General features: G+C 49.5%; 1 protein-coding gene across 3 annotated transcripts in view; it reads right to left on the bottom strand.

Moving 5' to 3' along the window:
• The window catches only part of LOC137165778 (Golgi integral membrane protein 4-like), a 75,850-nt gene extending 65,974 nt beyond the window's left edge, over nucleotides 1-9,876 (bottom strand). For all 3 annotated transcript variants that reach the window (XM_067567226.1, XM_067567225.1, XM_067567227.1), the window contains exon 1: nucleotides 9,075-9,876. In XM_067567226.1, the coding sequence (XP_067423327.1) occupies nucleotides 9,075-9,261 (187 nt within the window). In that variant the 5' untranslated portion in view covers nucleotides 9,262-9,876. The remainder of the gene's footprint in view (nucleotides 1-9,074) is intronic.
• Between the last annotated feature and the right edge of the window lie 2,651 nt (nucleotides 9,877-12,527).

Raw genomic sequence — 12,527 nt, 5'->3', positions numbered from 1 at the left:
TCCCAGCATCTGGCAGTCAGAGGCTTGGGGACACCCAGAGCATGGGGCTGCATCCTGACCACCTTGGCTAATAGCCATTGATGGCTCTTTCCTCCATTAATTTATCTAGTTCTTTTTTGAACCCAGTTATACTTTTGGCCTTCACAGCATCCCATGGCAACAAAGAGTGAAGTCTAAAGAGGTAACAGGACTGGTCCTGTGTCAGGCAGTGAGAACTCGGGTATAAAACCCAACTCCCTAAAGAGAAAGGGCCACCTTGGAAAGCCAAGCCTTCTGCCCAGGCAGTAAGCAGAGCACACCCAGCCATGCAAGTTTCCACAGAATCCTCGTTTGGGGTATTTCTGGGAGGACCAACAATGGGTGCAACTGACCAGAGAGGGCCTTCCAATTCCTCGAAGCAGGGAAGCCTTTTGGGAGAAGGTGATCGAAACAGCAGGGGAGGCCAAGGTTACTGAGGCCCAACCCTTTGCCAGAGTTCCTAAAACTATCCCAGGTCCTGAAGTTTATTCAGCAGCTTCGCTGAGCCTCCATTCAGAGCCTGTGTTCCCAAAGCTGCACTGCGTTCGCATTGTTCATGCTGGGCCACCACAATGGGAGCCGTCCCCACCCTGCCTGCAAGGTCTTGTCTGCTAAGCGGTTGAGTGAAGCATGAGAGACAGGGAGCAGGAGATACGAAGTCCAGCAGCAACAGAGCAAAGGGAATGCAAGATAATGCTCACGGCACAAAGAAGGTGTTTGGCCGGTGGGTAAGATACTGGGTGAGGGCTCAGACCTGAGTTCAATTCCCCGCTCTGCCACAGATTCCTTGTGTGACCTTGGCCACATCACTTACTCTCTGTGCCTATAATGGGGATAATAATACTCCCTTTGTCCATCCTGTCTATTTAGACCAAGGGTTGGCAACCGGTGGCACGCACGATGATTTTGAGTGGCACTCACTACTCCCCCCTTCTGGCCCCGCCCCCTCCTACGTGGGCTCAGCGACACCCTGGCCGGAGCCATGCCACTCTAAACCCAAAGCAGCACCACGCAGTGGCCACTCCCCTTTTCCAGCCCCGCCCCTCTCCCACGTGGGCCCAGCAGCATCCTGGCCGGAGCTGTGCCGCTCCCAGCCCTAAGCAGAACCCTGTGGCAGCTGCTCCCTGCTCCTGGCCCCACCCCTCTCCCCCGTGATGTCACGCAGGCCCAGTGCTGAGAGTGGGAGGGGACCAGGAGGAGGGAGCAGCCGCTGTGCGGTGCTGCTTGCGGCCGGGTGAAGCTCCTGGCCAGGGCGCTGGGCCCACGGCACGTGGGAGAGGGGTGGGGGTGGGAAAGGGGGAAGACGTGGCACGCCTCGTCCGAAAGGTTGCCGACCCCTGATTTAGACTGTAAGCTCTTCAGGGCAGGGACCATCTCTTACTCTGTGCATTACAACACTCAGCATAGGGGGGGACCTGGTCTTGGTTGGGGCTTCCAGACCCTAATAAAAATAAAGCCATGGTCCTTTCTGTCAGGGGCACTGTCAGGCCAATCGTGGCGTAGAATTTACAAGCCAAGCACCGCAGCATCATGCTAGAGCCCGATGGCCAGAGAGAGCCTGTGTCAGAGCCCCACCACCTGGAGTGGGCTGTTCTTTTCATACCGATAATGAAAGAAAGGCAAGAGAGCAATGAGACAGCAAAATAAAAGAGTTCAAACACTGATGTTCTGCTCGTATAACTAGAGCAGTACCTATGCAATAATACACAGAACAGGCCTGCCATTCAGAAGCCCTGACCATTGACCGTTCCAGATGACGTCGAGCACTGAAGGTATTGAGTTCCTCTGGAAGTCAGGGACAATAAGTCAAAATTTCTGACACACCTAAGTAATTTAGGAAACTAAATCCCCTTTCAATGAGACTTAGGTTCCTACACGCCCATGTCACTTTGGCAAGTGAGATTTAGGTTTTAGTTCATGTTTTGGGGGGGAAAAATATTATTATTATTGGAGCACACTATTGCCGACTCCTACAATTCTATCATGAACCTCGCAAAATTTAGTCTTGAGAAAAGATGACTGCGGGGGGACCTGGTAACAGTCTTCAAATATGTTACGGGCTGTTATGAAGAGGATGGGGATCGATTTTTCTTCAAGCCCACTGAAAGCAGGACAAGTAGCAATGGCCTCACTCTGCTGCAAGGAAGATTTAGAAAGTTTTTCCTAATATCTAAGCTAACTCTCAGGGTAGTTAAGCTCTGCAGTAGGCTTCCAAGGGAGGTTGTGGAATCCCCATCTCTGGAGGTTTTTAAGGACAGGTTGGACAAACACCTGTCAGGGATGATCTAGGTTTACTTGGTCCTGGCTTAGTGCAGGGGAGCTGGACTTGATGACTTCTTGAAGTCCCTTCCAGCCTGACATTTCTCTGATTCTGTATTTTTTTGTTTGTTTGTTCGTTTTAAAGCCCCAGCTCTTGGAACCAGATGATTAGGTGCGAATCTCTCATGGTTACAGAGACACGCTTGAAACCTGTGTGAGACCTAAAGGCTCAGAAACCTAAAGACAAAAATGATGTAAAACTTGTCACGATTTTTAAGCCAATCCTGCAATTTCTGGGTCCGCCTCATGTCGTTTGAACACTTGGGGCTGTTAAAGTTCACGGCCAGAGCTGCTTGATCGTCAGTTTGGTTCTTGAAACACTGCATTTGAGGGGGTAGGGAGAGAAGAAAGAGTGAGCCGTTCAGTTTTCAACAGGCTCTTAGTAACTCAGGCCAGGAACGGCTGTTGCACTTTCCACCCTGGAAGCAGCTCTTTCCAGCCTGAGGACCTGAAATCATCCTTCAACGCAGGGCCCCCAGCTGTTGGAGTGGCTCAGCCAGTCGGGACGCAGGCACATCACTTGCAAGTCTTCAGTGACAATTGTATTTTTAGAAGCACTTATCCAGCCATTGCTTGGCCAGAGGTTTTCCCTGCCCTGCTCTCTATAAGTCAAGATCGGCACATAGGCAGACACTAAGGAGCCTCAGTCAATACTGCACTGACCTTCTCTGAGAGTTTCTCACTTGCCACAAGAAGCTCCCAGTCTAAATTAAGACAGGATGTGGCCAGGGATGGTAACACCTCTTTGGCGGTGTGGGAGGTTGGACATGGGGTTACAGCAGTGAGTAGGTGTGGCTGCTTGGGCTAGCAGCGGAGATGCCATGAAGACTGCAAACGATGGTTCCTCTGGTTTTTAGGACCCCTTTGATTCACAGTTTCACACCGAAGTTCACTGCATTTGCTTGAGCAGCTGTACGCTAGGAGGAACTTTCTCCTTTTGATTCTTTCCACGGGGGTATTCAGTCAGCAGGGCTAGTTTCCAAGAACACAGATTGTTCCGAGACCTAAGCAAAGGATTGTCAAGATGCATTGACCCGAGAGATCAATATTGGACACAGTCATTACAAACCCCTGCCAGATGGGCTTGTTTATATGTGAGGCTTCTGGTTTTCAGGGTTAGTCAGTTCATCTTTTGCAGATTATTTTTATGAGTTTTATATAGATGTCCAAAAAAATCAGGTGGTTTGAGGCTCTCTCTTTGTATCCTGATGTATATTATATACATTGCTCATTACGGTAGTATATATGGTAATGAGTAATCTCTCATCATGTTCCCTCGTGTGCTTTAACATACTAGTGTTTCAAACAGTACGACATTAAAGTGCACTAGCTTACCTTTAGTGCGCACCAGCAGGGTCTACATGGACCAATTAATGAGCTGCATGTGAGTGCGCTTTAGAAATCACACCCTCAGAGTCCAGATTACTGCTCCATGTACACAAGCCCTTAGATATAAGTAACCATTTCTGGTGTTTATTGGATAAACAAAATTTTTTTTTTAAATCCAGGGTGTTTAATCAGTTAAAACTAAAATCTGAAGCCCCATTTGCATGTCACTCCAAAACCACCGCCTAACAGTGGGAACAGCTGCCAAGCCAAACTCAGACAAGACCAAAGGCCCCTGACTGATCTAACAACCTTGACCAAACAACACGGTGCTGTCCGGAACCGCAGCAGAACGAAGTGCATGGTGCACCACGCAAGGGAAGTTTCATGTCAAAAGACACTTGCATGTGTTCTGCTATACACAAGTGTTCACCCAGCCATGTCTTTTGTGCAGCACAGGTCTGCTCTGACAACCCCATAAGGTGTCAGGTGCTACTCTCTCCATGTTGCAAATGGGGAAACTGAGGCATGGAGCAGCTATGTGTAGTGACAAACTTGAACTGAAATCCAAATCCAAAAATCCTAATCCACACTTCACAAGTTCAGGCCATCTCTAGCTAAGTGACATGTTCCAGTTCACACAGAAACTGTGGCAGAGCCAGAGAGACCTCAAATCTCCTGACTCCCAGTACCATGTACTTTAACAGCTAGGTAAGCCTTCCTTGCATCCAGCGAGGAGGAGGAGAAGAAAACTTTGCCTTCCATACCACCTTTCATGCAAGGCTATTGGAACCTTGTTAATAAGGTTAACCTTTGCACCAAGTGGGAAGTAAGTACTGTACAGAAGAGCAGTGTCACACAGCATTCTAAAGCAGGAAGTGAAGAACTCTGTAGCCAGTTGAAATTACAGGAGAGTATTTAAGGATGTCAGAGTGTAATTAGCAGAGCTAGAGTTTGTCCAGAATTCCAGGGTTAAAGCAGCACCACATGCCACCAAGCAAACTAAAATGCAAAGCCCTGAACTGCAGGAAGGAATGAAGTTTAAAACAAATAAATAAAAGCTAATTTTCCTGGTCATTTCCTGCCATTATACACACATTCCCTTGAGTCTGAGGATTTGCTGGAACCGCTCAGAAAATACTAATGCGCATGAACTGTGTAGGTAGGCACAGGTCTGAGCTCCTTTGAATCTGTTGTTAATCTTGGTGGATCTTTTCCTGTGACAAGTAGTTTCCTGTCCTCAGCTACCTGGTGATACAAATCGCTTTGTCCTTCATAAAAATCTACAATTTAAGACTTAAAACGTTATGCGACGACCTGGCTAATGTCATATCCGACTGACCTTGATGGGAAGGAATTAGGAATTCATCTGGGTGTCCTATGCCCTATAGCACAAACAGGTCATGGAGATTCTATTTTAATGTTTGGGGTAAGAAGCCAATGGCTTTGGAGCAGGAGTAGCAGGGCTCTGTCACAGCTTTGGCGGAGAAGTTCCACGGGCAGCATAGCGACATCTGTGAATTTCTAAAACAGCCCTGGATTTCATATAAACATCAGACATGGCTCCTTCTTTGCTAGGATGAGTGAGCAAGTTTGCTGCAATTGCGACTACAGGATATCGAACGTAGATCTCATAACTGCAAGCTACCAAGAGTTTTGCAGCACAGGAAGTCCCACGGAAACTTTAATGCTGTACTTTGCCCTGTATTTCTTCCCCCACCAATACTAACTACCAAGTAGCTTCTCTCTCTGCCGCTTTTTCCTCTACAGAGATCAGTGGAGTGCTGCCAGATTGCTTCAGTCACGTCACAACTCACTGCCCGTCACACTGGCACCATCTCTGGCGTAGCAAACCTCCATTTCCCAAAACGTCAGACTGTAGCCGCTTTGAAGAAATCCCACGTGGGGGAGGAGGCAGCAGATTACAACCAGAATGAGAGCCAGAATTATCATGCAGCGTCTTCTAATCATGAGTGGTGGCAAAGGAAACAAAACGCATGACAGATGCCCAGTGGCTGGGGGTAGGAGTATTAGACTTGTTGTCACCCACGTATGACAGTGGCTCTTTAAGAGATGGAGAATTCTTCCGGCCCAGAAGTCTGTTTAATGTGTGATTGTATGTGCCAGGCCACAGGGCAGAGGTCAGGGAGAACCAGATGGGGCATTAAGTGCATCCTCTCCTTCCATCTGCACCAATGCTCTGATAGCACCATTTGCTAGTAAAATAACTGAAATCAGATTACACCAGTCTTAGTCTCCACAGTCATAGGCAAAAAGCATCTAAACACACCCTCCTTCCCTGACCCTGTGAGGAGAGACGAGGCAAAAGGGAGGCATTTTAAAGCCACTTGCCACAAAACTTCAGGGCCCTGCATTAGTTTGGGGAGGGAAAACCTGGACCCTCATCGGGCATGAGATCACGGCCTCACACGGAACTGCCATGGATTGCCCAACCGCATCCCTGAAAAGAAATCTGAGCCCAGCCAGGGACCAGAAGGCCTCGCAATTTCTCTCTCAGGCCCCACAGGCTCCTGCCCTGGCTTGGTGGCATTGAACAGAACAACCTCACAGCATGGTAGGGAGGATTAACCAGCCCTTGGGGTATTAGCCATGCGTTGGGCCACATGACTTTGGAAAAGAGGCACTCGCACTCTTAGGAAGCCTCCCTCTCTTCCCTTCATCTTCCTGAGACAAGCAGCGGAGTTCAGAGCCTGACCATTTTATTCCAAAGTGATTTCAGCAGCTGCTGGGCTCGTGTTTGACAGCAGAGCAGGGGACGGTACATTTCCCTGGGCCAGCGACAGAGGACATAACATGGGATACAAGTCACTGTCTCTGGGACAGCCCTGGAATGAGAACAGCCTCACTTCCCCCCTCACTTTCCTTTCCCCTTGCAATAATTTGTGGCCTGTCATTCCACTTGAAAACTTTATTTACAAGAGAGCAAGATCCAGAAGCGCCAGCCACTTGCTGCGCTGGCTATGAAGGGACCAGGAAGTACCCGAGAGATGAGAAGAGCTGTGCAAAGTGCTGGGTAAACATTGCCTGATTCAGCCTCATAACAGCCCAGTGAAATACTCTCCCTGTTTTACAGAGACAGGGGAAACCGAGGCACAGAGTGGGTAAAGCGACATGCTCAAAGTCTTAGAGCAAGACAGCTGTAGAGCACCCAGGAGTCCTGCGCCCATTCCCTGGCTTTAAGCACCAAACCAGCACTGCTGGTGGAAGTATGGGAAGACAGCATGAGATATACAGCAAGATGTGCAGCTCCCAACGTACCCGAAGGGACCCAGGAGCAGTGCTGACAGCTTTGCAGATGACAGCCTGTTGCCAGCAAAATTTGAATCAAACTTTCATCTTCTTAAAATAACTGGACAAATGTTCTCACAAGAAGAAGGGTTTCCATGGCAATGCCTGGATTTGCTAGTGGGAGGTAGCGAAAGTGAGCAAGCAAAGCCAGCACCAGGCTACTTGCTAATTGGATGTGTGGACAAACAAACTTTCTCTGGGTGGAATAACATCATGAGCTTGACTTCAGTACTTCCTCTGCCTTGCTCCCAGAACCATCAGGCCCAGTGATTGGTGGTCGGAGCTCATTCTTTAAGCATCCAACCCCATCCCCAGGGTGAGCCTCAACACGTCACAGGACCTGAGAAAAGTGGTCTGGATATTTGCACTGCTGATCTTCCTCTCTCCACCCCGCTGCTTCTGATCAGAAGTCCAGGTGGGAGGCCTCTGGGGTGGGGCTGTGCCAGAGGCACTGTCACTGCCTTAATGCCACAAGTGATTAGCCGACCAAACAGAAATGAACTGTAAGGACTGAGCATATAAACAGCACTTCCAGGGGGTGTAGCAAAGTGTAAATCTGTGAGGCAGGTGAAGAGTTACTCTACCCATTTTACAGACGGGGACACAGAGTCCACACTGCAAGAAGAGCAATTGCTGTATTGCATGCAGAGCTCTGCACAGCACATGTGTGCAAACTAGCACCCGCGGGCGTTCAATGGAGCACGCACAGGCTTCGGAAGATTTGACCCAGTAAAGAAAATGCCTTGTGCAAAGAGTTACGCTGAAGCAATGACAGGGATGGAACCAGTAGACTTTCCTAGCAATGCAGGCTACTGTCCTGGAGATATAATTTTATATCTGACGGAGATCATAATTGTTCTTAGCCTGAGGAACCATCTTGGCTTTACATGCCAGAATCTAGTCTATTATTTGAGAAGAAATATGTTTAAGTGATTCTCTTGTCCTTGAGACACCAAAATCGGAGGCATGTAGGCATATGAAATATGTTCTGTGGGCATTCCATAACTGAGTCCATCCTATAGCTGCAGAGCTCTGGGCTCCAGAGGACTGGACTCCAAGGAATAAATCCCTCTACTTAAAGCTAACAAAGATACAGACAGGCTCAGGATCTCAGGAGAAGTGCTGGTGTTAATACTGGGCGCTCTAGTAGTTTTAGCAAACACGCAAAAAGTCTAGAATGTGCAGTCTAGAAAAAGAAGAGAGTTCAACACAAGAACACCACCTGTCTTCCATTCTGCCTCTCTGGGAAATCCCTCCAGTAGATAAAATTAAATACTCCCAAATTTGGAGATTTTTTTGAAGTAAAAAAGGAGGGGAAAAAAAATGATAAAGAAGTTTGCTGCTGGGGCATCTCTCCAGAAACTCTTGCCAGTCTAAGTGGGTGGTCCTGCTGGAAAAATTACACAGGCACACAGCTCCACAAAAGCTATTTCCCTTTGGATTTCAGGGATGAGTCCTCCATAGTCAATTTCCCTCTTAGCATGCCTCATTGCTGTGGCATTATATTAGCATCCATCAACAACAAAATAGACAGGCAAGAACATTACAGGAACCGCAGATCAATTTTCTCACTAAATTGAGGGGGTTTTCTTGCTCAAAACAGCAGTGCTGGATGCTATGCTAACAACTTTAGAGAAAAACCAGCCCTCCTACAATTCAGTATCCAGGCACCTACCCTTCCTCATCCAGAGGAGTTAAATATTATGGGCCTGATTCTGCCTAGCGAAGTAAGAGTATTTTGTAAATTATATCAATTAAAAGTTACATAAAGCTTGTGCTGATGATCCAGAGAAACTCCAGGGACATAAATCAGGGCACGTCAGATGTAACTGAACTCAACAATCACGCACAGATGCCCCTTAGTGCTATTTGCAGAGAGAAATTCAGATCCATGGTTATTCTATTTCCAGACAGGGACGTTAAAAAAAAAGACAGGGGCAATGTATTTTTAAGACTTCTTAAACCAGCAGCGGAGCCTGTTTACTAAAAGCAGCTAACACTTGTCCCCAGGGCTGTTGAAGAGTCATACAACAGACCCCATTAAGGGGGGGGAGGGAGGATTTCCAAGAGGAGCAAACACACACACACAGAGGTTCACTCACCTTGTAGCTGGGCAGACAGAGCTTCCTGCTGCTGTTTGTATTTCACAGCCAGGGTTTCGGCGTTCTTCGCCTTCTGCTGCAGGTGATTGTACATGAAAACTCCGGAGCCGAAACACGCCAGGGCCACAAGACAGAAGCCGGTTTGCAAGAGGCCCTTTTGCCTTCTCGAGCACATCCCAGTCCCCATGGTGAAACTGGAGCAGACTGGTGCCGAGCGATGCCGCTTCCCCGCCTTCGCTAAAGCACCTGGCCAAATCTGAAACACGCTCCCCGCAAGCTACACATCCCTTAAAGTTCTTCCTCCTTCCCCCAATTCTTGCTGAGTGAAACTATTTCTCTCCTTCCTTTCCAGCCCTTACAACGGTGGGGAAAGGGTCCGATCGCCTTTTATTCCTCGTAGCCCATAGGAGAAGGTGGGGAGAGAGGGGGAAAAAAAAACCCCAACACAACACAACAGAACTATCCAGGGAGGAGCAGCCCAGAGGCAGAGGCGGCGGGAAGGAAGTCACGTTCTTCGGCAGGCAGCTGTTTCAGGCAGAGAGGCAGGCGCCCTTGCAACTTTGGCGAGGCAGATCCCGCCGCTCCGTGGGAGGGGAGATGGCTGGCGGCTGCCTTCGGGACCCGCTGCGCGCTTCTGAAGCAGCAAAGGGGAAGCGGCGGAGCAGGAAGAGGAGGGAAACTTTTGCTTCCCGGGCGCTGCCAAAAATCAATCCCTCCATCCATCCGAAGGCTGCCCTCGCCTGCCTCCCCACCCCAAACCGGAATCAGGCCAGGCCATGCCGGCTCCTGCCTAGTTGCCTCCCCCCCCCGGTGCCGCCTCTCAAAAACTTGCAACAATTTCAAAGAGGAAGAAGCGACCGACGGCCCCCAGAGGGGGAAAGTGACATGGAAACTGACCAATGCAGCCCGGCGGCTGCTGCAGAGCGCCCGCCCTCTCGGGAGAGGCTGGGAGAGCCAGGCGGGGCCGGGAGGGATTCGGATTCGGGAGGGGTGTGTGTGAATGATTTGGGGAGGGACGCGGCACTGGGGAGGAGCTGAGCGGGGAAGCAAAGGGACGGGTGGCTGTGCCAGGATCCGGGGCTGAAGGAGGAGGAGGGGCCGAGCCGTGGCGAGGGAGGGGCCGGGGTTTTTTGGACCAGGGAGGGAGGGGATGTAGCATCCTGGGGGTGGGGTGGGGTGGGGGGGGGTGGGGGAGGGGAGGGGAGGGGAGGGGGGGCTGTTCTGGGGAGGGAGAGGCTGGATCATGTACTAAGGCAGGGCACTGCTGGGAAGGGGGCAGGCAGGGCTGCAGCAATGGGGAGAATGTGGGGTGGGCAGGGGAGAAGGGTGCACATATCCAAACCAGCCCAGCTGATAAGAGAGACCCCCGCAGGGCCCAGGGCTATGGGTTGGAAGGAGCACTGGGGATAATGCATCTGCGCTGCTGGAGAGGGTCTGGGGATGGAAACAGGATTGGGGATGGGGCACAGAGGGGGGTGGAAGTGGCGCTGGGGAGGAGCCAGAGAGGCGCTGTCTGTGACAGGGGACGGGCTAGACCTCTTGCACCTCTCCCCACGCCCCAGAGAGTGTGAGACCCAAGCTGGCCTGGCTGCAGGTCAATAGGGCGAAGGACAGGTGCCAGAGGCATTAATGTGAGAGGAAGCGGGGGCCAGCCGGCGTGATCAATCAGTCACTGTTGTTAGGAGGACAGGAGGCATGTTTATATCTGGGCTGGTTTTTTCCAAGCTCCAGCAGCCCCAGAAGATGGAGGGCTTGACGGGAAACAAAGGCGGTGGCGCAGTGCCTGGGGATGGTGTGTGGCTGCAGCTCCGGCGAACGGACCAGAGAATGCTCAGCATCCCATTGCTATTGTAAAGGAAGCCCGGGAGACAGACTGCTGTCTCCCAGTCGCTCGGCCACCTCTGCCTGTTGGGAAACTGGCTGAGAGCTAAACATTCATCAGGTTACATTTGGTCCCCAACTGATGTGTCTGTGATTTTTTTTTTTTTAAATACAACTTTCTCTGACCTAGGAAGGTTTTAAAAAAATCCAGCAGAAACAGTTTGCTGGCGTGCAACCCACCTTGCCACATGTAGCAGGGTTGGGCCAATGCATGAGAGCCAGAGGCTGCAGCAGACAAGAAACAACAACAACAAACGGAATTGTTTGTTTTCTTTGTCCCAGCTAAGATAGGTAAAGGAAAATGGGGGGGGAGGGTGTGTTAGCGTGTTTTGCCTGAACAAGAACTTCAACATTGGGTTTCTCGCTCACAAAGTAACACCAACCAACAGGAGTTTTATCAGGTTTTCTGTTTGCTTCCTGTGACTTGCAATCAGTCCAGTGTTTGTCACGGGGGCAATTCTAACTGCACAAGGCACAGGGCCATGGAGAAACAGGCATGGAGGGAGGACTGCATCTGTGTACAAATATACTTGTGTGCTCCTCTTCTCTTTCATGATGGTTTCCTGTGCCTCCTTTCCCCTCCCCACTTTAAACAAAGCCTATTCAGAGCATGCAAAACCATGCTCTGAAGTGTTCCTAGCATCTGATTGCCAGAAGCTGGGAATGGGAGACAGGATGGATCACTTGATGATGACCTGTTCTGTTCATTCTCTCTGAAGCACCTGGCATTGGCCACTGTCTGAAGACAGGATACTTGGTTGGATGGACCATTGGTCTGACCCAGTATGACCGTCCTTATGTTCTTATTTTGTTTTTAATTAAAAAACTCCACAACTCTGAAGAATCCTTTTCCCTTCAATCAAACATCTTCAAAAACTTGTGGCTACTTTTTTTTTTTTTTTTAACCTTATTCTTTCTTTTCCTGTCACCCACTCTTGAACTTCTGGTTCTGACCCAAGTTAAGAAGGTGCCAAAATACCACTAGTGAGTCTTTTGTGGTCTTTGTAGCCTCAACAGCAAATAATTCACCTATTGCAGGAACATCCAGATGACTTGCAAAGAAGCAAGCATTAGTGAGGTTTCCATCCCAAGTTTGTAGACCTAAGAAGTTTGGGAAGTTTAGATTGCTCCAGCTGTCCAGCTCTTTCATTCAGAAAGCCACTTCACAAAAGAAATATTCTTCCACCAACCCATCTGTCACCAGTTCCCTGCCATGTGATGTCACTGTGGGTCATTCTGCAGACCACCAGGAAAGCATCTCTGAACCACAGTTGAAGCAGCCCTTCTCTAGACGATCATCCAACCTTCTAAGTGTTTATCTGACCCAAATCTCAGTGCTTTGGTGGTTTGTCAATTACATACTCGTGACTGATGTAGAGATGGATCAGATGGAGCTTGCAGAAAGAAATCATGCCTTATTCTACTGTGCCTAGATTAACTCCAATAATGGTATGTCAGAAACATCTTGAAAGACTCAACACCAACCCGAGCGTCCAGGGGGGAATTCCTTGCCTCAGTGACCTTAATGGCACAACGCCCGTCAACTTCAGTGGGGTCAGTATTGCACCTTAT

Source organism: Emydura macquarii, unplaced genomic scaffold (genome assembly GCF_026122565.2).
Source record: "Emydura macquarii macquarii isolate MOO-44397 ecotype Brisbane River unplaced genomic scaffold, CSIRO-AGI_Emac_v2 contig_2768, whole genome shotgun sequence".
NCBI lineage: Eukaryota > Metazoa > Chordata > Testudines > Chelidae > Emydura > Emydura macquarii.
This window is presented reverse-complemented; position numbering and strand designations above follow the sequence as displayed.